The sequence below is a fragment of the Ceratosolen solmsi genome, unplaced genomic scaffold (assembly GCF_000503995.2).
Source record: "Ceratosolen solmsi marchali unplaced genomic scaffold, CerSol_1.0 scaffold35, whole genome shotgun sequence".
Lineage (NCBI taxonomy): Eukaryota > Metazoa > Arthropoda > Insecta > Hymenoptera > Agaonidae > Ceratosolen > Ceratosolen solmsi.
Genome location: NW_011948423.1, coordinates 7,689,591 through 7,713,001, shown reverse-complemented (window position 1 = coordinate 7,713,001; position 23,411 = coordinate 7,689,591). Strand labels below are relative to the sequence as shown.

The following is a 23,411-nucleotide window of genomic DNA, read 5'->3' as shown; positions in this document are numbered from 1 at the left end:
GAATGTTTCGCACACCGGATTATCTAATTTTGAGCAAATCGACCGATACACATTCATCTCACTTTTCCATACGTGTGTGCGTGTATTGTTTGTGAACATTAAGGATGCACGATGAAAATATAATTTCTTTACAGGAGTTTTCGACCCCTACAAATATACTAACGCGGATATGTGTAAAATTCATGCAATTACATATGAGAGCTTGATGGAAGACGAGGAAAGTCAGATTCGTGGATTCGTTCACTTTGCAGATGGCGCCGGTGTCAGCTTTCCGCATCTTACTCTGTTTACTCCCAAAGAAGCTGTTCGTATTGTTAAGAATGGCGAGGTGAGCAGCTTTTTCATCATCACCCTTATTAAATGGAATTATTATTAAAAAGAATGGGGAAAAAAATGAAAAATGTTTGTTGTTTAAAATTGAGAGAGAGAGAGCCTTATCATTTATAGAGCGATTTCCTGTAAAACAAAACAAAAAAATATTCATTTTATTTAAAATAACTTAATTAAAAGACCACACTTAATCGCTCGAATAATAAACAAAACGTTTAATTAATCGAGAGAACAATTAAACAATTTTAACGATAACGGCATTGTGTTTTACATCATAAAAATTAATTGCTCACACACAAAATAAATTATTTGATAAACGCCGCGAAGTACATGGATGTCGATAAGAAACGTAAGGAACGCTTAGATAATAATTGTATGTACGAGCTGTTGGGAATAAGAATCGGGTCTCCGCAGAATACATTATTAGTCTCATTATTTCATGAAAATTGAGCAATTTATCAATTCACAAAATACCCGTGCACCGACACCTCGAGACGAGTTTTACTTTTCTTTCGGCCAAGTGCAATGTGCAGTCGACGCGATGTTTCGCTCAACCGAGCAGTGAAAGGTTTATACTTTTAACCCGTGAAAGATAATTATTTGTCCTCTTCATCTTGACTTTATCGTCTCAAATTGCAATCGGTCTTACCGTATGGAATTCCTCCATGTATGAATTCTGCTCAATTAATACGTATAAACCAAAGCAATTTACCATAAGATTTTTCATTTATCATCGGGCAATTAATAATAATATTATTAGAGGTTCGACAGCAAGAGAAATTAAAACTATTGATTATGTATTTATTTCGAGGCGATTATACAAGTGACATATATATATATATTTATATATATATACATACGTGCATACGTAAACCTATTTAATTAAGAACGTAACAAGATAACAACAACAGCAGCAGCAGCAGCAGCAGCAGCAGCAGCAACAACAACAACAACAACAAATACTTACGTGCATAGTTATATAAATACAACTAGATCGATACTAAAAACGATTATCATTATTATTATCATTATTATTATTATTAAAATAAATGCGTTACATATTTAATACAATTTTTTATTAAAGTTTTTAAAATATTGATTAAAAATTTGTTTCACTCTCTTATTGTTTTTTATTTTTATTTTTATTAAGCTTAAACGCTAATTACTTAATTACTCATTGTTACTTATACTCTGGTGGAATAATTGGTAATAGTTTAGTACATTTTTAAAAATCAATATCTTCAATACAGATGTATATATTTATTGATGACATTAGGATATTAACCGCATAAATAAATATTTGACTTTCAGACTTTTACGACTTTAGTAGAATATCGTGCAATATATAATGGTACTTTCTTTTTTCGAATATTAACATGAATCTTCTTCGTATATATATATATATATATATATATATATATATATGAGAAACGTAAAGGAATCTTAGGAAGAGACGAGGAGAACTCGTCTCTTTCTTTATCGATCTGATCTTACGAATTTAAGTGAAACAGAGACTGCACGATACGGCCGCCAAGGTCAGGACTTTTTATGGCCCTCTCAATTTTTAGAGAACGTTGCCAATGCGTCACAAGGAGGTTCACGCCATCAACGCTCACCCCTCCCTCAAGTTCGCTTTGGACTTCGGCATGTCCTTGATATCGGAGAAAATTCGGAGCCGCGTGAGAATTTACACGAGCCTCGAGGACGCCAAGAACAACAAAATGGACACGAGCCTGCTGCCCAAGGAGTACGGCGGTACTATGCCCATGAATGAGATGATAGGTGAGTGACGATCGTAGCAAATCGTAAGTGGAATAAGGATATTTGCCACGTAAGAGTCCCGTCTTCCCTCGCGTTATAGCATCAACGAATTCAATTCCCCGGGACTTTGGCGCGCCAAAGCAGCGCACCGACATCGCGAATTGCGTGCGCGCAATCGCCCGGCCGCCGGCCTTTTTTGCAAATCGGGAATGGCCAGCTGCCGGTCCAAAGCGGCCATTACAATGCTCCCGATAAAGCCGAGATCGGAGAGCTCTTCCGCACCACGTTCCACCCTTCCTCATTCCAACTGGCTTTACAGATCTGTGGCGCAAGGAGCTCCTCGAGATGCGGCCGACGCTCCTGAATCACGACAAGATGCGCGTCCGCACGGAGCTGTACTCGGAGAAGGCGAGGGAAGGCGCGGTCTCGGCCCTGAAGCAGGGTTTCGCCTGCTCGAGCGCCTCCAGCGGCGAGTCGACGATGCACGGCATGTGCGGCTCCTTCAGGAAACTCGAGGTCGACTGATCCTCCGCTCCTCTTACCCTCGCTACAATTTTTACGAGATTAATAATGATGGCTCGAGGTGGTATGCATATTGATGTTTAAGTATTGCATTAAATTCTTTTCTACCTATTGTTTTGATTGTAAGTTAGTTAGGGCAGACGTATTTCGGTACGATTAATCCTGTATTTTATTTCGCACATCGACCTGTTTGAGCTCTATTGTTGCTGTGTCGGGAGGAGGGAGGGGGATGGGGACCTTAGCGATGTCTCGAGTCAAAAGTTAGACAAGAACTTTTGTATCGACGGGGCATTCATTATAACTGTAAGGAGAAGGATACATTTGGCATGGAAGAAGAAAGAAAAAAGAGCGAGCGAGAGAGAGAGAGAGAGAGAGAGAGAGAGAGAGAGAGACAGATAGAGTGTGAAAATTATTATACAAAGCCCATATGTTAAATGTTCGTGTATATTTTATATTATTTTGAAACGGCACTTTCTGTCTTCCGATGTACAAAATATTTAGCACATAAAAGAAATACTGTAGTTGTTAAATATAGTTAAGACTTCGATGCTATTTTACATTGTCGGTCGAAGGGTAGTGATAAGATTACGTTTGTTCGATAAGCAATTGTATTTTTGTTTTTAATTAAATGCACATAAAATCCCATATCCATTTTTTTTTTCTTTTTGTATTTACGTATAATTCTAAAACGGATGAATAAACAAACATTACTGAAGCCAAATTGAAACGATATTTTTTATCCTTTCCCTAGCTGCTCTTAATTCAGGAACATCCTCATTATCGTCGGATTGAAGATCCTGGCAGTGAGATGATCCTAAAATGTATATTATACATATATGTGTATATTGTCGGTGCGTGCACGTGCACGTGTGCGTTTGTGCTTGTTTGCGTATACACGTGCGTACGTGCGTACGTGCGTACTTACACATTACTTATGCTTTAATCTACGGATAAAGAGATTATGAAACCCTACCGTGAATAAGAATTGCAGGCGAAAATTCATTGATATCGTGGAGAATCGAAAGAGCGTGCCAAGGATCCACGTCCCCGTTAACGAAAATAATATTTCTAACGTCCGGAATGATTCCACCGTACATTATATTTGTTCTTCTAATGCCATTTTCCAACAAATGATTTTCATAACTAAAATGCAATTATTTACATAAAACCAGTGCTCCCGTTCAACTTTCTAATTTAATGAATTCGCCGGTGTGTCGATATGATATACTTTGAAGTACTTACTAGTCACCATAAACATCTGTACATATATTGACGAAAAAGTCAAGATGGAATAATGTTCCAAATACTGACTGGTTAGAATTCGATGTCTGATAATATCCAAATTCGTGACAGGTTTGAAAATACCACTGTTTCACTATTCAACAAACGAGTTATAACATATAAGGCCAATTGAGCAAAAAAATTCATTTGCCTCGTACAATCGTGTGAAAATTTAGTACATTTTTCCTTTACGAAAAAGACAAATACGAATAAAATTTGAGAAAGCACGCTAGTAATCCTCGCACGAAAATGATTATTTTTTGACAATTAAACAAAAAAACAAAAAAAAAAAAAAAAAAAAAAAAAAAAAAAAAAAAAAAAAATTATCCGCATCCTTGATTGTGTATGTACTTTCAAAAATTACTAAATTTACATAAATCATTAGACTAGATAGACAGTAATAAAAATCAAAATTATCGATATTTTTTATGAGGAATCGATTTAAAATTATTTTCCCTTATAACGGATACCTGCTTTCTTCGTCATATTAAACGAAACGAGAGAACATTTAAAAGAGAATTTTTAATTTAATTTTACTTGGGTTACTGCTCCAAGAATCATTTCTCATTTTCTTCACAAATTCCAAATAACTGACATCGATACAATCCCCTTCTTTGTTGACCAGATGCGCTAATCTCTCAATAGGCTTACCAATACTGGCATTTGTCATTGTGTCGCATAAAATACTAATTTTACTTTTTCCATTCACAATCTTGTTGTACTGAACATTGCTGGCAAAGATCTATACGTTTAGTAAAATATTTAAAGCTTTAAAGTAGTCACTTTACTCTTTGATTTTAGGCGTTTGAGTTTTTTTTTTTAATTTTTTTTGTTTTGTTTTGTTTTAGTTTGTTAAAAAAGAAAACCCAAAGGGTTATATAAGAACTATATTACATACTTCCGATAAAAAATTCATTAAATAGCTGATATCATTTGTGGATTTCACATTCGGATTTTCGCAGAGACTGTAATAGAAAACGATAATTTGCATTAAACATTATAAGCCCTGGCAATAGAAGCTGGAAAGGTAATTGATTATCGTCGTTAATTTATACTTGAAGAGTTCTCTTATTTTTTTCGGACCCCCCTTAGAAGCCAATAATTTCTCAGTCTGATCAAATGCAGTTTGAACGTCCGTTGCGCATTGTGCATCATGTCGCTTCAGTGAAGCCGTTACCACTTCGTAATACGTTGAAATCATAAAAAAAAAAAGAGAGAAAAAAAAAGAAGAAAATGTAATATTACATTTCTTGTAATGCGTATAAATTCACGTAAATTATTATATAATGTTACCGTAAAAGTCTGCTTTAGCATAAACTGGTGCGCTACTTGCCACGGCTCCCTATTATTCAAATTAAAACTATGAATCATACGTTTCTGTGATATTCTAATTTTTATAGAAAGAAAAAGTATTGTTACGCATAATTCGATAGATTTTTATGCCTTGTATACACTTTTTGTGATCATGAATGAATTCTTATGACAATAAGTTCGATAACGCTACATTGCGATATATTCTTTTTTTTTTTCGTTCGAATTACATCGAGTTGCGCTAATTTTCCTAGAGAATTAAAAAAAAAAAAAAAAAAAAAAAAAATTCCTTGATAATGTATAATTATAACGTCATCGCTTATGAACAAATAATATTAATAATACTTATCGATAAGCTGAAGTACCATTTACCAATTATCTATATTGTTTCAATTTTTTTGGCATTAGTTTTTAACAAACCATACTAATAAATATTTTACTGCATATTTGTATGAGCCTTTGATAATAATAATAATCAACTTGATTAGAGCTAATAATGCACTTACTTGGGCTCCAAGTAAGACGTATAAAAACATACGTTCACATTTAAATAGTTAAACAAATCGTTTTGTTAAGAATTAATAGGCAGATAATTATAAATAATTACAAAATTAGTCTTAAGAAATACGACAAAGTAAAAAAGTCGAACAAAATAAATAAATATAATAGAATTTGATTGTCTCACTTAATTCACTTACTTTTTATTCAGACTCATTAATTCACTAAAGAAGAAAATAAAATTATTAAGATACATTGTTAGACTCGGCATTAAACAAGCAGCTAAATCGGTTGAGAAAGAACGATTTGCGTTTGTTTGATTATTTTTTATTCTGCGAAGCCAATCGCTGCTACGCACGTTCACTCTCTTATCATAAACCATTCAAGCAGAATAAATAACAACGTTTCATTAATCCAATTACCTACCAATATCCATACACAATACAAATATACAGCATTTGCAGAGAAAAATGATACGTTTCGTAATTCCTGAGCAGCTCACCAGCAGAAATAATCTTCACCTTCTCGTATGTAAATACTAAATTAGGCTGTTGCTGTGAAAAAATTTTTTTTTTTTTTTTTTTCAAAAAATTCTTCCAATAATCGATGTCGATAATTTAGATGATATTAACGAATAATTTGTTTCGAATCCAATTTTCGAATAGATAAAAAACTATTTAGAAATTCTATTTAACTTTTTTATTTTTATTTTTATATTAATCATTCTTTACTGATCGCAAAAACTGTTTATACTAAGATGTAATCCTTCAATATTAAAATCATATATTAAAAAGTGAGTGAATATTATGAAAAATGTAACTTATGAATAGATAAATTTATTTATTTATATATATATATATATATATATATATATATATATATATAATGTCAATATTAAAAATATTTTTATAAAGTAAACTTTGTATAATTGAAACTATGTCAAGTTAATAATTCATATCTTCAAATATTGCTTTACAAAATTTACAAAACAATTTATAAAAATTAGTAATATTTTAAATCTAAACTTTACTAAATATTAAAATTTAATAATTGTAAGAAAAATGTTTATTCTATGAATATTAATTGATCGATAGTGTATTATGCTATATTAATATAGTTTTTATATAAAAATAACAATAGATGTACATACCTTGATTAATATAACTTCAAGATTATCCATTAGATATCAGTAGAGTTTGACAGACGCTACAAATACTAATTTTTGCCACATACTTATCTTATCTATTGTTACTTAAAGTGAGTGTAAAATTTATTTCTAAATACTAAAATTGATTTTGCTAAAAAAAGCAGCATTAAAAATAAACGATCTCAATACATTATGAAAAAAATTTGTATCAATCACTGCTTTAGAAACATCCTTACTTATCGTTTACTCTATTAGTGCATCAGTATTAATTAGTGCAGCATAAACAATGTCAGTATTTTAAGAAGATGAGAAAAAGAGAAGAAAAAAGTAAAAATACGCATAAATCATCTACTTATGATATTTTTAATAACTTGAATAACTACGACATAAAACTTTTCAAAATGTATGATTCCACATAAATTGTGTAATTACATAACGATTAATTATTGAAAAATCAAATGCGTATATAACTATATATATATATATATAGATATACACGATATGTTCATCATTGAAAATAATATATTGTTTAATATATTACTTGCCATACAAATGATATCTCAAACCAAAAAATTAAAAATTTCTAAAAACTGTAAAATTGTTACTAATCGAAAGCTATCATCCTTCGCTTAATTTATTCTTTCACTGATTTACAGTACTTAAAAATACACGTTAGAAATAATTCTGTAAATATACCACAAATTGTGAATGAAAATGAAAAATGTTTATGTCTTTAGCTTTCATTTCATAATCAATTGCACATAAATTGAATTTCAAATATATGATCACCTATTATATAACGACAAAATAATTAATTGATGATTATGAAATATTATATCAATATAAATTTTATTATCGTTACAAAAGTCAGAATATATTATTAAAATTGCCTTCTTTTATCATTTAATCATTAAAATAGAACATAAAAAAAGCGTCTAAACGTTCCAGTTTCATCAATAAAGTTTCGAAATATTCAAGCTAATTTGAACAACTATTACATACGGACTAAAAAATTTGTTTATACATGTGGAGTTATTTTTATGGACTTCGTATACACCATAAAAAAAAAAGATATAAAAATATAGCAAATTTTCAATTTCTGATTTAGAAATGAAAATTAATTGATGTATTTTAAATTTTACTATTACTATATGTAAAATATGAAATATCTCGTTAAAATTTATTATTATTAATTATACGGTTATATATTAAATTAATATTTTATATGAAATATAAGCATAACGTTTGTGCAGAAAGTAAAAAATATACTATGAGATATAGAATTTAAATAATATAAGATATAAATGTGTGATTGACACCCTTATGAATATAAATCATTGTTTATTCATATTAACACATACTTTATTACTACGTTAAACGTAAAATTTTAATATTTATTATTATTTGAAAAATACTAGAATAGCATCGATAGTTGAATCAATGTGTTATTTTATTGTTGATTAATTATTATATTACTATTTATTGGATTAAAAGAAATTAATTTTCGTTGTATCTCTTGACGTTTATATCCAATAGTAAAATAAGCTGAGGATGATAAGATATCACGTAGATGACAAAAACTAATTGCTCCTTCGAATTGCCAAATGAATTTAGCATATTTTTATTATGTTTACAATATGGTTACATTAAAAAACTATTCGTTTACATGAATATTAAAATTCCTATTAATATACCGATTTTTATTTTCTGAAATAAATGCATATACCTTAAAGGAATCGTTCGATTCAAAGTAATTAAGCAGATATTATTAATTTGTTTTTAATGAAAAAAAAAATGACGAAGTTATTTAAATGTTGATTAATATGACTAATTAATACGCATTTAAACAGTACAAGAAAAGGTTTTCATTAGTTACTTCACAAAATGACGGAACTATTAGCTGATACGTTTATTCGGACGCCGTTGATATACAAATAATAAGAAAGAAAAAATTGAATTATATTATATAATTACCTCTTAAAAGATTGATTTTTCTAAATTTGATTTAAAAAGCTGAATATATAAAATGAAAATTAAAAATATGCTCGTTAATGAAATATTAATTATACAAATGTAATGTTAATAATCATGGAATTATAATTGATAAAATTATCTGGATTTGAGACAATACAAATTTAATTATTATTGACGATCGAAGTAATATTCGATAAATTATTGCGAGAACGTAATACAATGTAATAAAAAAAGTTTTTATGCTTTAGGATAATAAGAGATGACAGATAATATTCATCCAACTAATTTAAGAAGTGTGTGTATTATACTTTATTAATATAATTTTATTCTATCATCAAAATGAATGTAATTGCTTCTATAATATTAAAAAAAGAAAGAAATATGAAATAATGCTTGACAAATCGAGAAAAGGAATAAATACGACATGTCATAACACCGGTTCTTCATAATTTAAACTTGCAGTATTATTAATAGTATTGTTTAACAGTATTGTTTATAAATACCGATAAATGGTATTATTTATACTGTTTTTATCGGTTTATTTAAATGCTACATTTTCGATTTAAAATTTACTCTAAATAAGAACTGCAAAAATCTAACTCTATGGTACACTATAAATTTGAGTATTATATACAATTATAATTCTTTAATATGATTTTTTTTTTTTTTTTTTTTTTGTATTTTGTATTATAATTAAATTACAATATTTATAGACAAATACAAACGAAAAATGATATCTTGTTCGTTTATTAATTATAAATATTGTCTTTCATACATTTCTTTAAACATTCTTTTACGACTTTGTAAATTAAACTAAACCTAATAAAAACAGCACTAAGATAATACAGGAAGCAATAGGAAATATTTATTCAAAACACGTTTGTAACGCATTGACAAATACCGGAACTTTATCATTACATAGAAATTAGCGAAGGTAAATGAACTTTGATATATCAAAAGAATTATATTTATCGTCGATGTATCGCTATTCATTATGCATACTTAACTACAGAAGCGACAAATTCTAGAATTAAAAAAAATAATTTAAAAATCTTATGTGCCTTTATCGGTATATACATGTCTACAATATAGATAATAATAAAAACATTGTTGAAAAAGTTAGAAAATGTAAAGTTTTGATTATGAATTCAAGCTTATTAACTATTTTCACGCATAAACTACTAACTATTTGATTTTTGTTTGAATTACCATGTACTCTGCCTATTATTTTTTAACTATACAATCGTAATTGTAAAATTATCAAGTATACTCAATACTTTGTTTAACTGAAAACAAATGATGTCACTTAATCTTTACATAAAGAAGAATGTTTAAAGTATTTAATTCACATCGACATTCAATTTTTATCGTTTATATTTTCTCAATATCTTTAAATTTTTTTTTATATATATATATATATAATATTAATCTAGATATTATTACAATATTATATACAATGAAATTGATATTATTTAAATTGTAATTATTTTATATAAATTTTGATTTAAATTTAAGAGAAAAGCAACTCATGTTGCTTGCTGAATTAAAAATTGAAAATATTCTTTAATGTAAATGTATAACAATCATATTAATAAAACTATATCTTTGTATAATTTTGAGAGCATTAAAATAATCAAGTATTTCAATTTAAAATATAATCTGGAATGTATATTAGAGGGCATCAGAGATGATGTAATTTAAATAAATTCATAAAAGAAAATTTTTCTTCCATATATTTATGTAGTAAGGAAGAATTAAATTAAAATTTATATATATATATATATATATATATATATAATATATATTAAATGTTACTTGTGTTTTTATTCATGATCATAACAACATCGGTATTGTAGTGATTATATGAATAGTGAAATTTCTAAATTGCATTTGTCTTTTGGTTATGAAATAATCTGCATTTTTATTTTTGTCAACCAAACATGGGTACGCTTTTCAAGAATGTTGCATCTTATTAACATGATATTTTTAAAGAAAAGTTAATTACTATTAAAACCATTTGAATACTTTCTTTGATAAATATATTATTTATATATTTACTGTTTAAATATAGAGAGATAATTAAGTTCACGGCTAAACTTGTTAATAAATCTATTTTATTCAATAAATTTTAATGAACTTCAAAAAATTTATGTATATTTTATTGTTTAGGCTAATTTTTTCTTTATCATTGTTAGTACGTCACTTTAACTGTTTGTCTACAAACTATTAACTTATTATGTTTAAAAAAAATTTTAAATAATTAATCAATAATATCGCATAGTTAATAAAATTGTCTTTCACCATTCAAATCGAAGTCAAATGAAAATTTATAATCAGCATATTAATTTTAATCTTAATTGTATGGAAATTTTATATTATTTTACGTAACTGCGTTTCATAATCGATATTTCAATTGAAACGGATAAAAATTCGATCATATGGACTTACACAAATTCCTGCTTACCCCTTTTCCATATCGATGATAAGCCATACAACTCTATATTAATCATTTAAAAACCTAATCATGTTTAGACGATTAAAATAAACACTAACACACCTTTTGTAGTCAAAGAATATTAATAATAAAGAAATTCCTCATAGTCGGGAGAAAAAAAAAAGAAAAAAAAAAACAGTGACAATGATAAAAAAGATTATAAATCTATATAAAATCGTTCAGATAGTAATTACTAGCAGTGAGATTTTTGAATTATATGATTAGCACGTAAAAACAAACCCACTCAAAAATGATTGTTTTTAGCTGAATAATTTCTTTCTTACGAATTTCTATGTGTTTACGAATCCTCCTGTGAATATAAAATATAACAATAAGTCAATTACCTGAATGAGATGCGGGTATTTAGTTCTGATCCAAGCTGCCATGTTTCCAGCATAAGATCCACCAAAAACAATAACTTTCGAATTGCTAATGTTCATTTGAATTTTTCTATTATCTATAAAGTACGCGACATCTGCTAATGCTTGATCAACATTCAAATACTGCATATTATCTGAACTTATATCTCTGCCATCATTACAATTTAATTTAGATTATTATATGAATGCCTGAATTCTGATAAATACTGAAGTAAAAATGATGAATTTTACTGAGTCGGTTTACTGTTCCCGTAATAACGATGTTCGGTATAAAACATTAAAGCTCCGTGCTGCTTCGCGAGACTATGCATTAAACCAGATTGCAAAAAGCCCGGATTAATCGTCCACTCTCCTCCCAACATAATGAATATTGGGCCAGAACCGTTGAAATACTTGTCCTCTTCATAATATCGCTAAATGTATTCGTAAAAATAATATAAAAGTGTCTTACAATTTCACATAACGCCATTAGCATTTATTTTTTCATTAAACAATATTATTGTACAAACATACCATTAGCCAGGTTCGATTATCGCGATGATTAAAATGATCTATAGGCTGTTGCATCCACTTCTGATCTAATATTCGGGTTCCTATCCAGGCTGGCTCTTCGAGCCCTTTGAAGTGCAATCCATAAAAACCTACTGCGTAAACTGAAGCGAAAAGCATCAAGACTATGTGTATACATAACCAATTTGTTTTCATCTTCATATTTTTTTAGAACTAAACTATAAAAATGACTGCCGAAAAGGGACGTTTACACTTTCGCAGTTTGAAAAAATGTGATGTGAATCTATCGGTATTTCAAACAGGAAATGAAATCCGTGCCTTCTTTTTAAATGAATAGATATGCTTATCTCGAGGCGCTCGATAATATCATGATAGACGAGTAACGCGCATAGCTTACAAGTGTCTTATGATAAGATAGTGACATAAGGTAAAGGCAGAAATCATTGTTTCATAGTACAGATAAGAAGAAAATAAAGTGAAATAACTAAATTTGAATTATCATATTCTTAGCTGGCATCTTCAACGACCAGAAGCTTTACAGTCATACAATTTAATATGAAAAATATTTATTACTGTACATGGTATAGTTTGTTCAAAACTGCTGGCAATTATTACAAGTTTAGAATTATTCGTTTTCCGAATCGGTTGTATCCCATTCATATTCTTTTTGATCAGACATTTTACTACTTCCTGTTGGAGGCTTTAAATATTGATGCATTTCTCTTTCCTGAATTTGTTGAATCTGCTCTATCTGCTCTATCTGCTCTATCTGCTCTATTTGCTCTATCTGCTCTATCTGCTCTATCTGTTCTATATGTTCCATTTCCTGAATGTCAACATTATTATCATTTTCAATAACCTTATACGGTGAACGTGATTGTGATCGCGATTGTGATTGTGAATGAGAGTCTCGACTCTCTGTACTTGAATCTTCACGCTTTTCATTATCCCACTTCGAAATAGAATGACCTGGTGGTTTTCTGATACCCTTTTTACCAAACATTTCAATACTATTAGAACTACCAACAGATACAACTTCAGCATCCGGACCTTTATGGCTAACCTTAGTATTATTTTTCTCTTTCGGTGTATGAATCGGAGACGGGGGTCTGCATTTTCTCTCATCGGAAGGGGATCTGCTTTCTCCTTCAACCGATTGTAGTTCCCTTGATCTCGTTTTTCTTGAGTATACATCAACTTCGATCATGGATTCATGGTGCAGTGGACTTCGTGAACGAGTTCTAGATCTGGATAAAGATCTTGTCGGGGAGCGGGATCGGGATTTGGATCGAGACGGTGACTGGGATCGTGAATGAGTATGGGAGCGGGAGCGAGAGCGGGATCGGGAACGCGAGGGCGATCGAGTTAAGGAACGTGATCGAGATCGAGATCGGGACCGAGATCTGCTTCTTCTATCCAGCGAATGTCTTTCCTTTCGTCTAATTTTATTGGAGCTATAATCCTCGTTTCCATCTGAATCTGAATATCTTCTTTTGAATCTATCGTTATAGTTAAACGGTCTGAAAACGATCAAATGCATAAGTAAATATTAGTTGATACAATACTATCTATTCAACATTTTAATCATTATTATTCAGAAATATGACATTTATAAAGAAAAAGAAAAAGATAAAGAAGAAGAAAAAAACGAATCAAAAGTTACTGCTATCGGTTAAAAATAGTGGAAGAAACAACAACATTATATGTTTATTTAAATTAAATTTATCGACGAACGATTGAAATTTAGAATAAAATCGGATATTCACAATTTATAAAACTGTATATATTCAAATTATAACTATGCTATTAATAATACCGATTACATCTCTCTCGCACGCGCGTTCGCTTGTGTGCATTTGTTCGCAAGGGTATTCTGAATAAACATAAAATAATTAATAATATATTTACATTATAAATATTGTAAATTAATAAAATATTATTACAAATCTAAAACAGATTGTACATTCATAATAGATGTAATTTTTTCCATATATTTATCACTCTACTGTTACCAATGATTCGATAAGTCTTATTTTCAATATTATTTTTCTATTGTACAAGATCATGACATTACATAATATTTATTTAAAAAATGCTGCATATTGATCTTTAGTCAAATTTTACGTTTGTATTATTATATATATAAAAAAAAAAAGAAAAACTAAAAAAAAAAACTATTAATATTAAATAATAAACGAATCTTAACTAAAAATGTATTATTCACAAGAAATAGAAAAAACAATAATAATTTTTTACCTTCTTTGCGGTTTATTGTATCGGTTTTCTTCCTTATCTTCATCAGAATATCTATTTCTAGAATCATTGAAATTTCTTTGTCTTCTATTGTTGTAAAAGTTTCTATCATTTCTTCTGTTATCGTAATTATTACGATTATTATATTGATTACGTGGATAGTAGTTCCTTTGCATCTGCCTGTATTGATTTTGCCTTCCTCCTTGTCTTCTATCCTCTTGCTCTGGAGATTCAGACCATCTCCAATTTCGATTTCGCTCGTGGCCATTATCATAATCCTCCCAATTTGATCTATTCCTGAATATAAAAGACGCGATTGCATAAAGTTATGATGTATGGCAATTAAATGGCATTTAAATAATACAAAGAAAAAAAATCTGTATTTCATATGCATTAAAACATGAGACTATTGAAACAAATGAATACAAATAGAAGACAATTAAAATAGCTTATCAAATGTTTGCATCAATTACGTTATTAGACATTGTTATTTATACTGAAATTATATTGTAATAAGAGCATTGATAGCAATGTAAACTAATTTAATGCGTATCATTTATAATTATAATTTAAAAAATATGAAAAATGCATTTATATTTTAAATAGAACTACATTTTTTAAATTAAGTTTAATAAACTTTATATAAATATTTGTACGGCAAATCCCCAAATACTTCAATTAATTAAATCTTTCGATTTATTATGAATTCAATGCTTTATTCCTACAAATCAAACAATTCATAAAAATTTAAATTGTTTATTGAAATTTTAACTTTTTTTTCTCTTCTATCTTTTTATCTCATTACATTTTAATTACATATATATGAGCTTAACAATAAACTCTATAAAAGCATATTAATTTATTTTAAATAAATTAATAAATGATTATTATTATAAACAGCCTCTTTGATCAATGTTCAAATATCTGATAGTTTATCTGCTCACACGTGGAGTTTCTAAATTATACATTAGACTTATTATTAACATTATTAAAAATTGTTTAAATACCGTAAATTGAATTTTTTATTAATAAAATAAGCGATGTTTAACTGCTTTCTGTTGTAGGTTAGTATAGGGTCGCGGGTATGAGGAGGGATGGGGGGGGGGGGCCCCCCCCCCCGCCCCATGTGTGATACAATAATTATAGTATTGTAATAATTACAATATATGTATATACATATAATATATATATATATATATATTTATTTCACTATAAAATTATAATTTTAATAAGAGTAGAATAGCAAATGGTCTTAACAAAGACAAATAACATTTGTTTATAATCATGATTTATAAACATGATTTTTATAAAATATTCAATTAATATATTTACAAATCATTTAAATTGAAAATTTTCATCCATTAAATTGTAATTCACCACACAACTTACATTGTAATCTGATCATCCATATAACCTACAATTGCTACTGTAATCACGCTTTCGATCTACCATATACAATAATGACTAAAGATATTCAAACAAAATCAAAAATATGATTTACTTTAAAGTTCAATAATAAATGGATTATCCACGTAAAATTATTCGATTTTGTTGATTTTACGAGGAAAGCAAAAAGCATAACATATGGTCATAATAAATTAAATTTTCATTCGTTAAGCATTGGCGTAATTTTGTAAAATAATATATCGAAATAAGTCTCTTTTCGATAATATTATTATGTAATACATTATAGACACAAATAAATATCCAAATAGACTGCAAAATGGAAAATGCAAAATAATTATCGTCTTGCCGAAATTATAACGTGGACCGAGGAAATCTATATAGTAAAAGGCGTGTCTTACATATCTCAATCATCGATATTACTTACATCACTTTATCACTAATAATATCTTAAGGATATCAGTTTTCTAACGTTTGGAGAAATTAAATTTTGCGAACTTTATAATTATTTGTATAAAGTGTGAAATGAAAATTTTCCCAATAAAAGTATCGTCTATGTGCTTTTGATCGACAGACAATGATTTTTCACATTGAATAGTAGAACATAAATCTATATAATTAATAGATTTATTCTTGAATGAATTCTTATTTATGGCATGGATGTAATTACATTTTTGGATTATGAAATAAGATTTAAAATTTGAATGCAGCATGAAAGAAATGTTAGTGTTGCATTGAATACAAAAAATTAATTAAGCCAGCTTACAAGTGATAAGTAAATTAAAAATAAATCGATAAAATAAATAATAAATAAAAAGTTAATAAAGATTTACTTTTTTCTAATATAAATAAATTACTTTTATAATTGTGTTTGCCTATACTCCGTATAAATAATCTTTTGACAAACTTAAGTTTACAAAATACATCTTTCAATTGGATATGAAAATATTACGTTACTAAATAATATGATGAATATGCTTTGTCATACATACTAGTTGAATTTTCTATTCAAATATATGCTTTACATAGATATAAAGTCTATAAATATATATATATATATATATATATATATAATTTGATACTTCGTTAATGATATAATTAATATGATAATAAGTGTGCAATATATTTATTAAGATGAATTATTCGAATCCTAGCATAGGTAAAAAAAATTTGTATATTTCGCACATTATAATTTTGTTATAATTTTGAATAAATAAATTAAAATAAATTAAATAATCATCTTGATTAACAATTTCCTATGATATTTCTTTTATATACGAGCGATATAAAGTTAAATAATATATTAGCGTAGTTAAAGATTCATAATGTTAAAGGAAATAAACTCAAAGTCAAAACATATAAGAGTGAAACGAAACCTAATAAGATAGACATACGTACACATCTGGCGGAAGCATTCGCGCGCTCGCGCGCGCCATGTTCACGTGCATGGTAATACAATACATAGCACGCATGCCGATACAGATGCGCATACGGCTACACGCACGCACGCATGCACAGGCGCATATATATATATATATATATATATATATATATATATATATGCATATTAACATTAATCTCATATTTATGATATCCCATTAAAATGAAAAAATTGATTACAATATTTATGACATAATTTTTTATAGGCCTATCGACTAATAAACTTGAAATAGATAATTCAATTGATGAAAATAACCAATGGTACACATGTATAAGCTGCTAAATTGAATAATAGAAATAATGTAATAATACCTGTTACTGTAGTTTCCTCTTCTAGAGGAATTACTATTGTTTCTTTCAAATTGTTCTTGTCTCTTCTGCCATAATGGTGGACTTTTAACACCATAATCTTCGGTAGGATTTCTAAAAGTATGTAAGAAGTTGCAGGCACTGCCTTTTGGGCAACGCATCATGCCACAAATGGCTCCTCTCCATGATTTCAAATTGACAAATTCACAATGTAATTGTCTTCCGGCGTACCAACGGCCTTTAAGGCCTCTCAATGCTCTTGCAGCTTCTCTTTCCGACTGATACTCAACATAGAGATTTCCTCTAAGATGAGATTCGGTATTTTTGCAATATTGTAAAGTTTTTATTTTTCCAAACTTTTCTAGTTCTGGTACCACGTCATAATAAAAATCACGAAAGTGATTACGAGTCTCTCTATGATCGTACTCTAGTCTTATGTCCGTATCATACTCGTGCGAGTGTCGCTCCAATGAGAAATGAGTGTAAAAATTTGGTACAAGAATTACCGTACTAAGACTCGGTCTTTGGTGATTTCTTGAACAAATATCACCGTATCTGCATGCGCCAGTTTTAGTAAAAAATGGGCATATTTCCTTCCCTGGTTGAGTCTCGTTTATGGATCTAAGTGCTTTAGGAGTTCTAGCTCCATCATCAATGTATGCATCAATTTCTTTTTTAATTCTATCAAACATCTTTTTCTGCTCATCTCTCCTACGTCTCTCAGCCTCCTTCTTCTTTCGACTGTTTTCCTGCATGGCTTCAAATTCTTCTCTAATTTTCTCCTCTTGAGCTAACTGTATTTCTCGAGCCTTAGCCTTTCGTGCCTGCAATATTTTCCACTCCTTCTGTGCTTTTACCTACAAGAAATTGATAATAATGGTACACTAAAATGGAACAACCTCATGTTTAAGAAAATAATAACGTGGTCTTACCTCGGCTTCTAGCCAAGCTTTTTCCAATTCTGCGCGTCCTTTTTCAATGCGTTTCTCTTCTTCCTGCTTTAATTTGCGTTTCTCTTCTAACCATTGCAAATAATCGTCACTCTGCTCGAGTATTCTCCTCAACCGATCAGCCTCCTCGTCGCGTTCCCGGGCGGCTTTTCGTCGTAGGCGCTTGCGTCGCTTTTTTTTCACTTGGCGCCTCCATTCCTTATGACTCAGGCGCTTCGACGACTCCCTTTCCATTACCGGACATTTTGAATGTTTTATTGATGCTGCCTCGGTAACTTTAATAAAAATGAATTAAATTATCAATAAAATGTCGGGGACGAGACTTTTGCGTCGTTAACAAGCGAAAGCGTAAAAGAATTCTCTCAAGCCGATGCGCCACAGCAGACGATGTACGCCATCTTAGAAATTCGGGGATCTCATGCACACGGACTTTTGTGCAACATTTATCCGTCCCGCAAATTTCTACATGAATATATTACCCACGTATTTCTTTAAAAAATAATAAGATTTTTTAATTGCCAAATCTGCACTAAAAAATTGTAATAATGATACGTGTGTACAGATAATTTTTAGAAAATAATGCGATCGGAAAATGCTTGTCGCGACATCTATAGAAGGACGCCAAGACCTTAGACTTAAAAACGGAAATGTATCTTGGTCGGTACTTTAGTGTTCCACGTTTCAAAATGTAATTTATATAAATCGATAGTACCCAGTAACAGTCGACATACGCATTCTGTACTCGTACAATTGAAATCGTTACCATTTTCGCCTCCTTCGCCTTTATCTATCAATTTACCAAAATATGTACACTTATAATTACAATGATGAACAATCTGTGTATTGCCATTGTCATGTGCAGGTTGATGGAACTATCATATTTAAAATGCGCAGACTATGTTGATGAAATTTTTTGCCTTAAATCGGGGAATTTTAGAGAAAATTTATAAAAACAAAACAAAAAAAAAACAATTTAATTCATTAAAGTCAAACATTTTTGGCATTTCGACAATATATTCAACATTCAGAGTTACTTTATGTTTATATTCATTTCACGCCAATATTCTTAATCAATTTCAGCACTTTTTGCACAATTTTAATTTTACATGTACAAAAGCAAATTATGATAATGATACTTAAAATTCAAATAAATATTATACCTTATAATGTATTTTTATAAATTTTAGTATTATTATATTAAAAGAAAAAGCAGCAACAAAACTCATTTACACTGCCATTTCAACTATCATTGATAGCAAAAGCAGTGTCAACAAAGATGTATTAAAATTTATTATTTACAAATGCCATAAGTGCAAAGATATTATAATGTTGGTTGTGTACAATTCACAGCATAGTATTTTTCGAAAGTTTAAGACACGTTTTTAAATATTTAGCCAAGAGATATATATTGTAACATTGAAAATTGTGAAATTTTTATAATTTTCTTCATAGATATTTGTAAACTTTCAATGACTTTTTTTAAGGGAAATATATTATTAATTTATCAACATAAAAATAAAAATGTAAAAAAATAAACAACATAAAGATAATAATGAGACAAACTAAAGCTGAAAGTAATACTAAATTTTAAATATGTATTACATATAAAAAAAAAATAGGATGATATGTTTGTTGAAAATTTCATTTATTTTCAATCTTTTTTTTTTTTTTTTTTTTGGCAATCTTATTCAACCAATGATTGTAATGGGGTAACAAAATAAATTATTATACATATTGGTCTTAAAACCAATTATTCAATAACAACCAAAAAGTAATTTATTGAGCCATATTTACAATAATAATCGAATATATTTAAGGTCCATATTAAATGATAAAAATAAAATTAATTCAAAAAGATATTTTTTTAAATGAATAATTTTTACAGGAAAATATGCTAAATGCTATAAGGAGTATGATTTATTATTATTATTATCATATTGGAATGGAATTTATCTGGTATACAAATAATATTCAACGAAAAATTGTTACTATTTATAATAATCAATTTTTTCGTAATTTATGCGAGTTAACTGGAACGACGAATTTTTCTATTATCATACAGTGAAATATTACAATACATAATAAACATATTGACGCCGTAAATTCAATGAATACATAATTTTTGTCGCGTGTTTTCGCGAAATTATCAATACATTAAGATACGATACTTGACAATGCTAATTTTAAAATACAGCGCAGGTTAATTAAAAAAAAAAATGTTAGAAAAACATAGGTATTAATCATTAATTTGCCTTAGCGCTCTAAAGTATTTTAATATACTTATGGTTCCTAATTCTTTTCCCTCTTCATTTTTATCTTCGGAATTTATTTTTGCTTTGTCAGAGCAACACGTTCCGAAGAAAAATAACATTTTTTCGTAATCAATGTTAATTTCGACGAGGCTACAAAACAATGACAATCACGTGCACAATAGCGGACTAACGAATTATTGTTAAAAATCAATAACTAATTGCTTTAAGAATAATTAAAATTATTCGAAAAACACAACAACAATGCTGGTATTTTTAAATAATGTTGGAAAATATGATTGTACAAAGTAGGTTTGTATCATAAATTCAATAATCCTAAATTTAACATCGTAACTGAATCATTAAATATATCACAGTTCATTACACAATAATGAAAAAAAAAAAAAAAAATTAATTATGGTTATTAATTTATATAAAAGTAGAAGTGGATTATCATAATTTGAAAGAAATTTTTCTTCATATTTTATTTGCTTGCTCAGATAAAGCCGATTGAATGTGATTATAATGACATCCGGATTATTGTTTCTAGAGTATTAATCAAAATTGTTGACTTTAAGCCGTTTTTCATAAAGATTATATTAATAGCACATAATATAGACCTTAAATTTCCTTTTACTTAAAATGATTTGCCTTGTAAAATATCCTAATGAATAAAAATGAATTAATTAAATAATAACAATAAATTATAATGTAAAAATAATATGAATATTTTGCCGATTTTCTTATTTGGCAGTGATTAGAGTATAATTAATAAACTCAAGTACTAAATCAAAATGATAATCCTTGATATTTGACAATTCTTGGTATTTTTCAAATTGATAGTACACAGTAGTAAATATCGATACCTTCTATCAAAACGTGCAAATGTAATAATAGATATTGTTAATATTGTTAATCTTTTGGATTTGAATATTTTTGCAACAGTTTATATTGTAATTCATTGCAATATTATATCCATCGATAATTTTTTATATATATATATATATATATATATATATATATATATATATATATATATTTATTTATATCTTCTTAATTCATTATCAAATAGTAATAATGTTTAAAAAATATTAGAAAATTTTTTCAGTTATATTTCCGAAATTTGTCTTTATATAGATGCTACGTTTCCATTTTTTGATAAAAAAAAATATACAGTACTGCGATAAAAAGGTTTTTATAAAAATATTTATTGCAATAGTTTTATAACGTAATTAATTATGAGAAATCGTTGGAACTGTTGTCATAAAGTAGTTATTTAAAAATATATTATAAAAGTAATAGTATCAATATAAATTATTTGCCATTAGTACATTTTTCATAATATCAGAATCATAATAAAAACAACGGAGTTAAGATTATATTACGTTTGTTTGAAAATATTTTAAATTCTGCAAGGAAGGTAGAGTCCGTAATGGAACAAACGAGTGGAAAAATAACAATAATTTTCTAAACTTCAATAAAATAAGATTTTTCTCAAACGCGGTGACTACCAGTAATTTATTAGACTAACTTTTTTAATACGTCAATAGTTTTATTTTCTACAATATTTAACATATGTAGATTAAATTAATGTTAATACATCGACTTACATGGGCTCTTTAAATAATAAACGGTAAATATTCATCAATATAAATTATAAGGTAATACATTATACTTTATTCATGATATCGTTCGTTTGATAATTCTATGGGATACAAAATATATTTTTACTCGCAATCTTATCAAACTTATTCTGCTTATTAACGATACTAATAAATTACCAATGTTTGTTTGAATTTCATTGAATTTATTGGAATTTAAGGAAATGCCTTTCACTTAAATACTTTCAATAATCGTGCATTTATTTTAAATTCATCGTATAATTTTGATATAAATTCGATAATAATAAATATGAACGACCGATGTCAATTGGTTTATTGCATACATTATTTAGGAATAAAGAGAAATATACGTTAGCGTTTAAACGTCACATCGAACCTTTTGTAGTGTCTTCAATTTTTTTTTTTTTTTTGTCAATAAGGCTTGGAGTAGATTTAATACCGAAGTACTTCGTGTCGTTTGGTCCATTTCCCTAAGTACTTTGTCTTATTATTATTATTATTATTATTATTATTATTATAATCATGCTTGCGAGAGAATTAAGCGAATTATGTGTAATTAATCGCTTCCTTCGATACCTCTTTAGGCAAGTAAATTTGACGCGGAGAAAACGTTTATATAATTTATGTCGAGAAATTTATAGATCGTCGGGTGTAAAAAAAAGAAAAAAAGGCTGGCATTAATAGAGACGAATAAATGTATTAACAAACTTATGTATACCAATGCGATTATCCGCGCACTTACGATGTCCAACCACCGAGTGTAAATTATAAAAACTACGTTGGTCTATTAATGTAAAATTCTATCTCAAATTCTTCAATTCTTCGACACTTTCACGTTTATTTCCCATATCGACGATATTCAAGTTTGCTCTCCTTCATTATTGTCGCCGAGTCAATACGCACACACACACGCGCGCGCGCGCACGCGCGCACACACAGAGGGACAATACGAAATGAAGAATCGGCCTCGAATGGC

The 23,411-nt window shown here is 28.5% G+C and overlaps 3 protein-coding genes across 5 annotated transcripts in view; 1 reads left to right on the top strand and 2 right to left on the bottom strand.

Annotated features, from left to right (window-relative positions):
* The window catches only part of LOC105362288 (Cellular retinaldehyde binding protein), an 11,086-nt gene extending 8,434 nt beyond the window's left edge, over positions 1–2,652 (top strand). For all 3 annotated transcript variants that reach the window (XM_011499698.1, XM_011499697.1, XM_011499696.1), the window contains 3 exons: positions 135–328; positions 1,899–2,112; positions 2,411–2,652. In XM_011499698.1, coding sequence (XP_011498000.1) covers positions 135–328; positions 1,899–2,112; positions 2,411–2,616 — 614 coding nt within the window. In that variant the 3' untranslated portion in view covers positions 2,617–2,652. The remainder of the gene's footprint in view (positions 1–134; positions 329–1,898; positions 2,113–2,410) is intronic.
* A 449-nt stretch (positions 2,653–3,101) lies between these two features.
* LOC105362286 (thymus-specific serine protease) lies at positions 3,102–12,607 on the bottom strand. Its single transcript, XM_011499694.1, has 10 exons — positions 12,212–12,607; positions 11,930–12,111; positions 11,663–11,846; positions 5,188–5,236; positions 4,950–5,085; positions 4,793–4,859; positions 4,432–4,636; positions 3,856–3,988; positions 3,587–3,756; positions 3,102–3,427 (listed from the first exon to the last, which is right to left on the bottom strand). Exons 1-10 carry the CDS (start codon positions 12,407–12,409, stop codon positions 3,321–3,323), a joined length of 1,431 nt encoding a protein of 476 aa, XP_011497996.1. The 5' UTR covers positions 12,410–12,607; the 3' UTR covers positions 3,102–3,320.
* An 86-nt stretch (positions 12,608–12,693) lies between these two features.
* On the bottom strand, positions 12,694–18,985 carry LOC105362287 (U2 small nuclear ribonucleoprotein auxiliary factor 35 kDa subunit-related protein 2). The gene is made up of 4 exons (XM_011499695.1): positions 18,547–18,985; positions 17,618–18,471; positions 14,465–14,758; positions 12,694–13,728 (listed from the first exon to the last, which is right to left on the bottom strand). Exons 1-4 carry the CDS (start codon positions 18,796–18,798, stop codon positions 12,834–12,836), a joined length of 2,295 nt encoding a protein of 764 aa, XP_011497997.1. The 5' UTR covers positions 18,799–18,985; the 3' UTR covers positions 12,694–12,833.
* Between the last annotated feature and the right edge of the window lie 4,426 nt (positions 18,986–23,411).

What these genes read in the sequence shown, in the direction of transcription:
- LOC105362286 (XM_011499694.1), bottom strand. Translation starts at nt 12,409, where the DNA reads ATGAAGATGAAAACAAATTGGTTATGTATACACATAGTCTTGATGCTT. An exon ending in ATAATCGAACCTGGCTAATG is followed by an intron (nt 12,112 to 12,211) that starts GTATGTTTGTAC and finishes GAATACATTTAG; the next exon opens with CGATATTATGAAGAGGACAA. An exon ending in TTCTTGGAGCAGTAACCCAA is followed by an intron (nt 3,989 to 4,431) that starts GTAAAATTAAAT and finishes TTTGTTGAATAG; the next exon opens with TGAAACAGTGGTATTTTCAA.
- LOC105362287 (XM_011499695.1), bottom strand. Translation starts at nt 18,798, where the DNA reads ATGGAAAGGGAGTCGTCGAAGCGCCTGAGTCATAAGGAATGGAGGCGC. An exon ending in AAGCTTGGCTAGAAGCCGAG is followed by an intron (nt 18,472 to 18,546) that starts GTAAGACCACGT and finishes AATTTCTTGTAG; the next exon opens with GTAAAAGCACAGAAGGAGTG. An exon ending in TACAATAAACCGCAAAGAAG is followed by an intron (nt 13,729 to 14,464) that starts GTAAAAAATTAT and finishes GATCGTTTTCAG; the next exon opens with ACCGTTTAACTATAACGATA.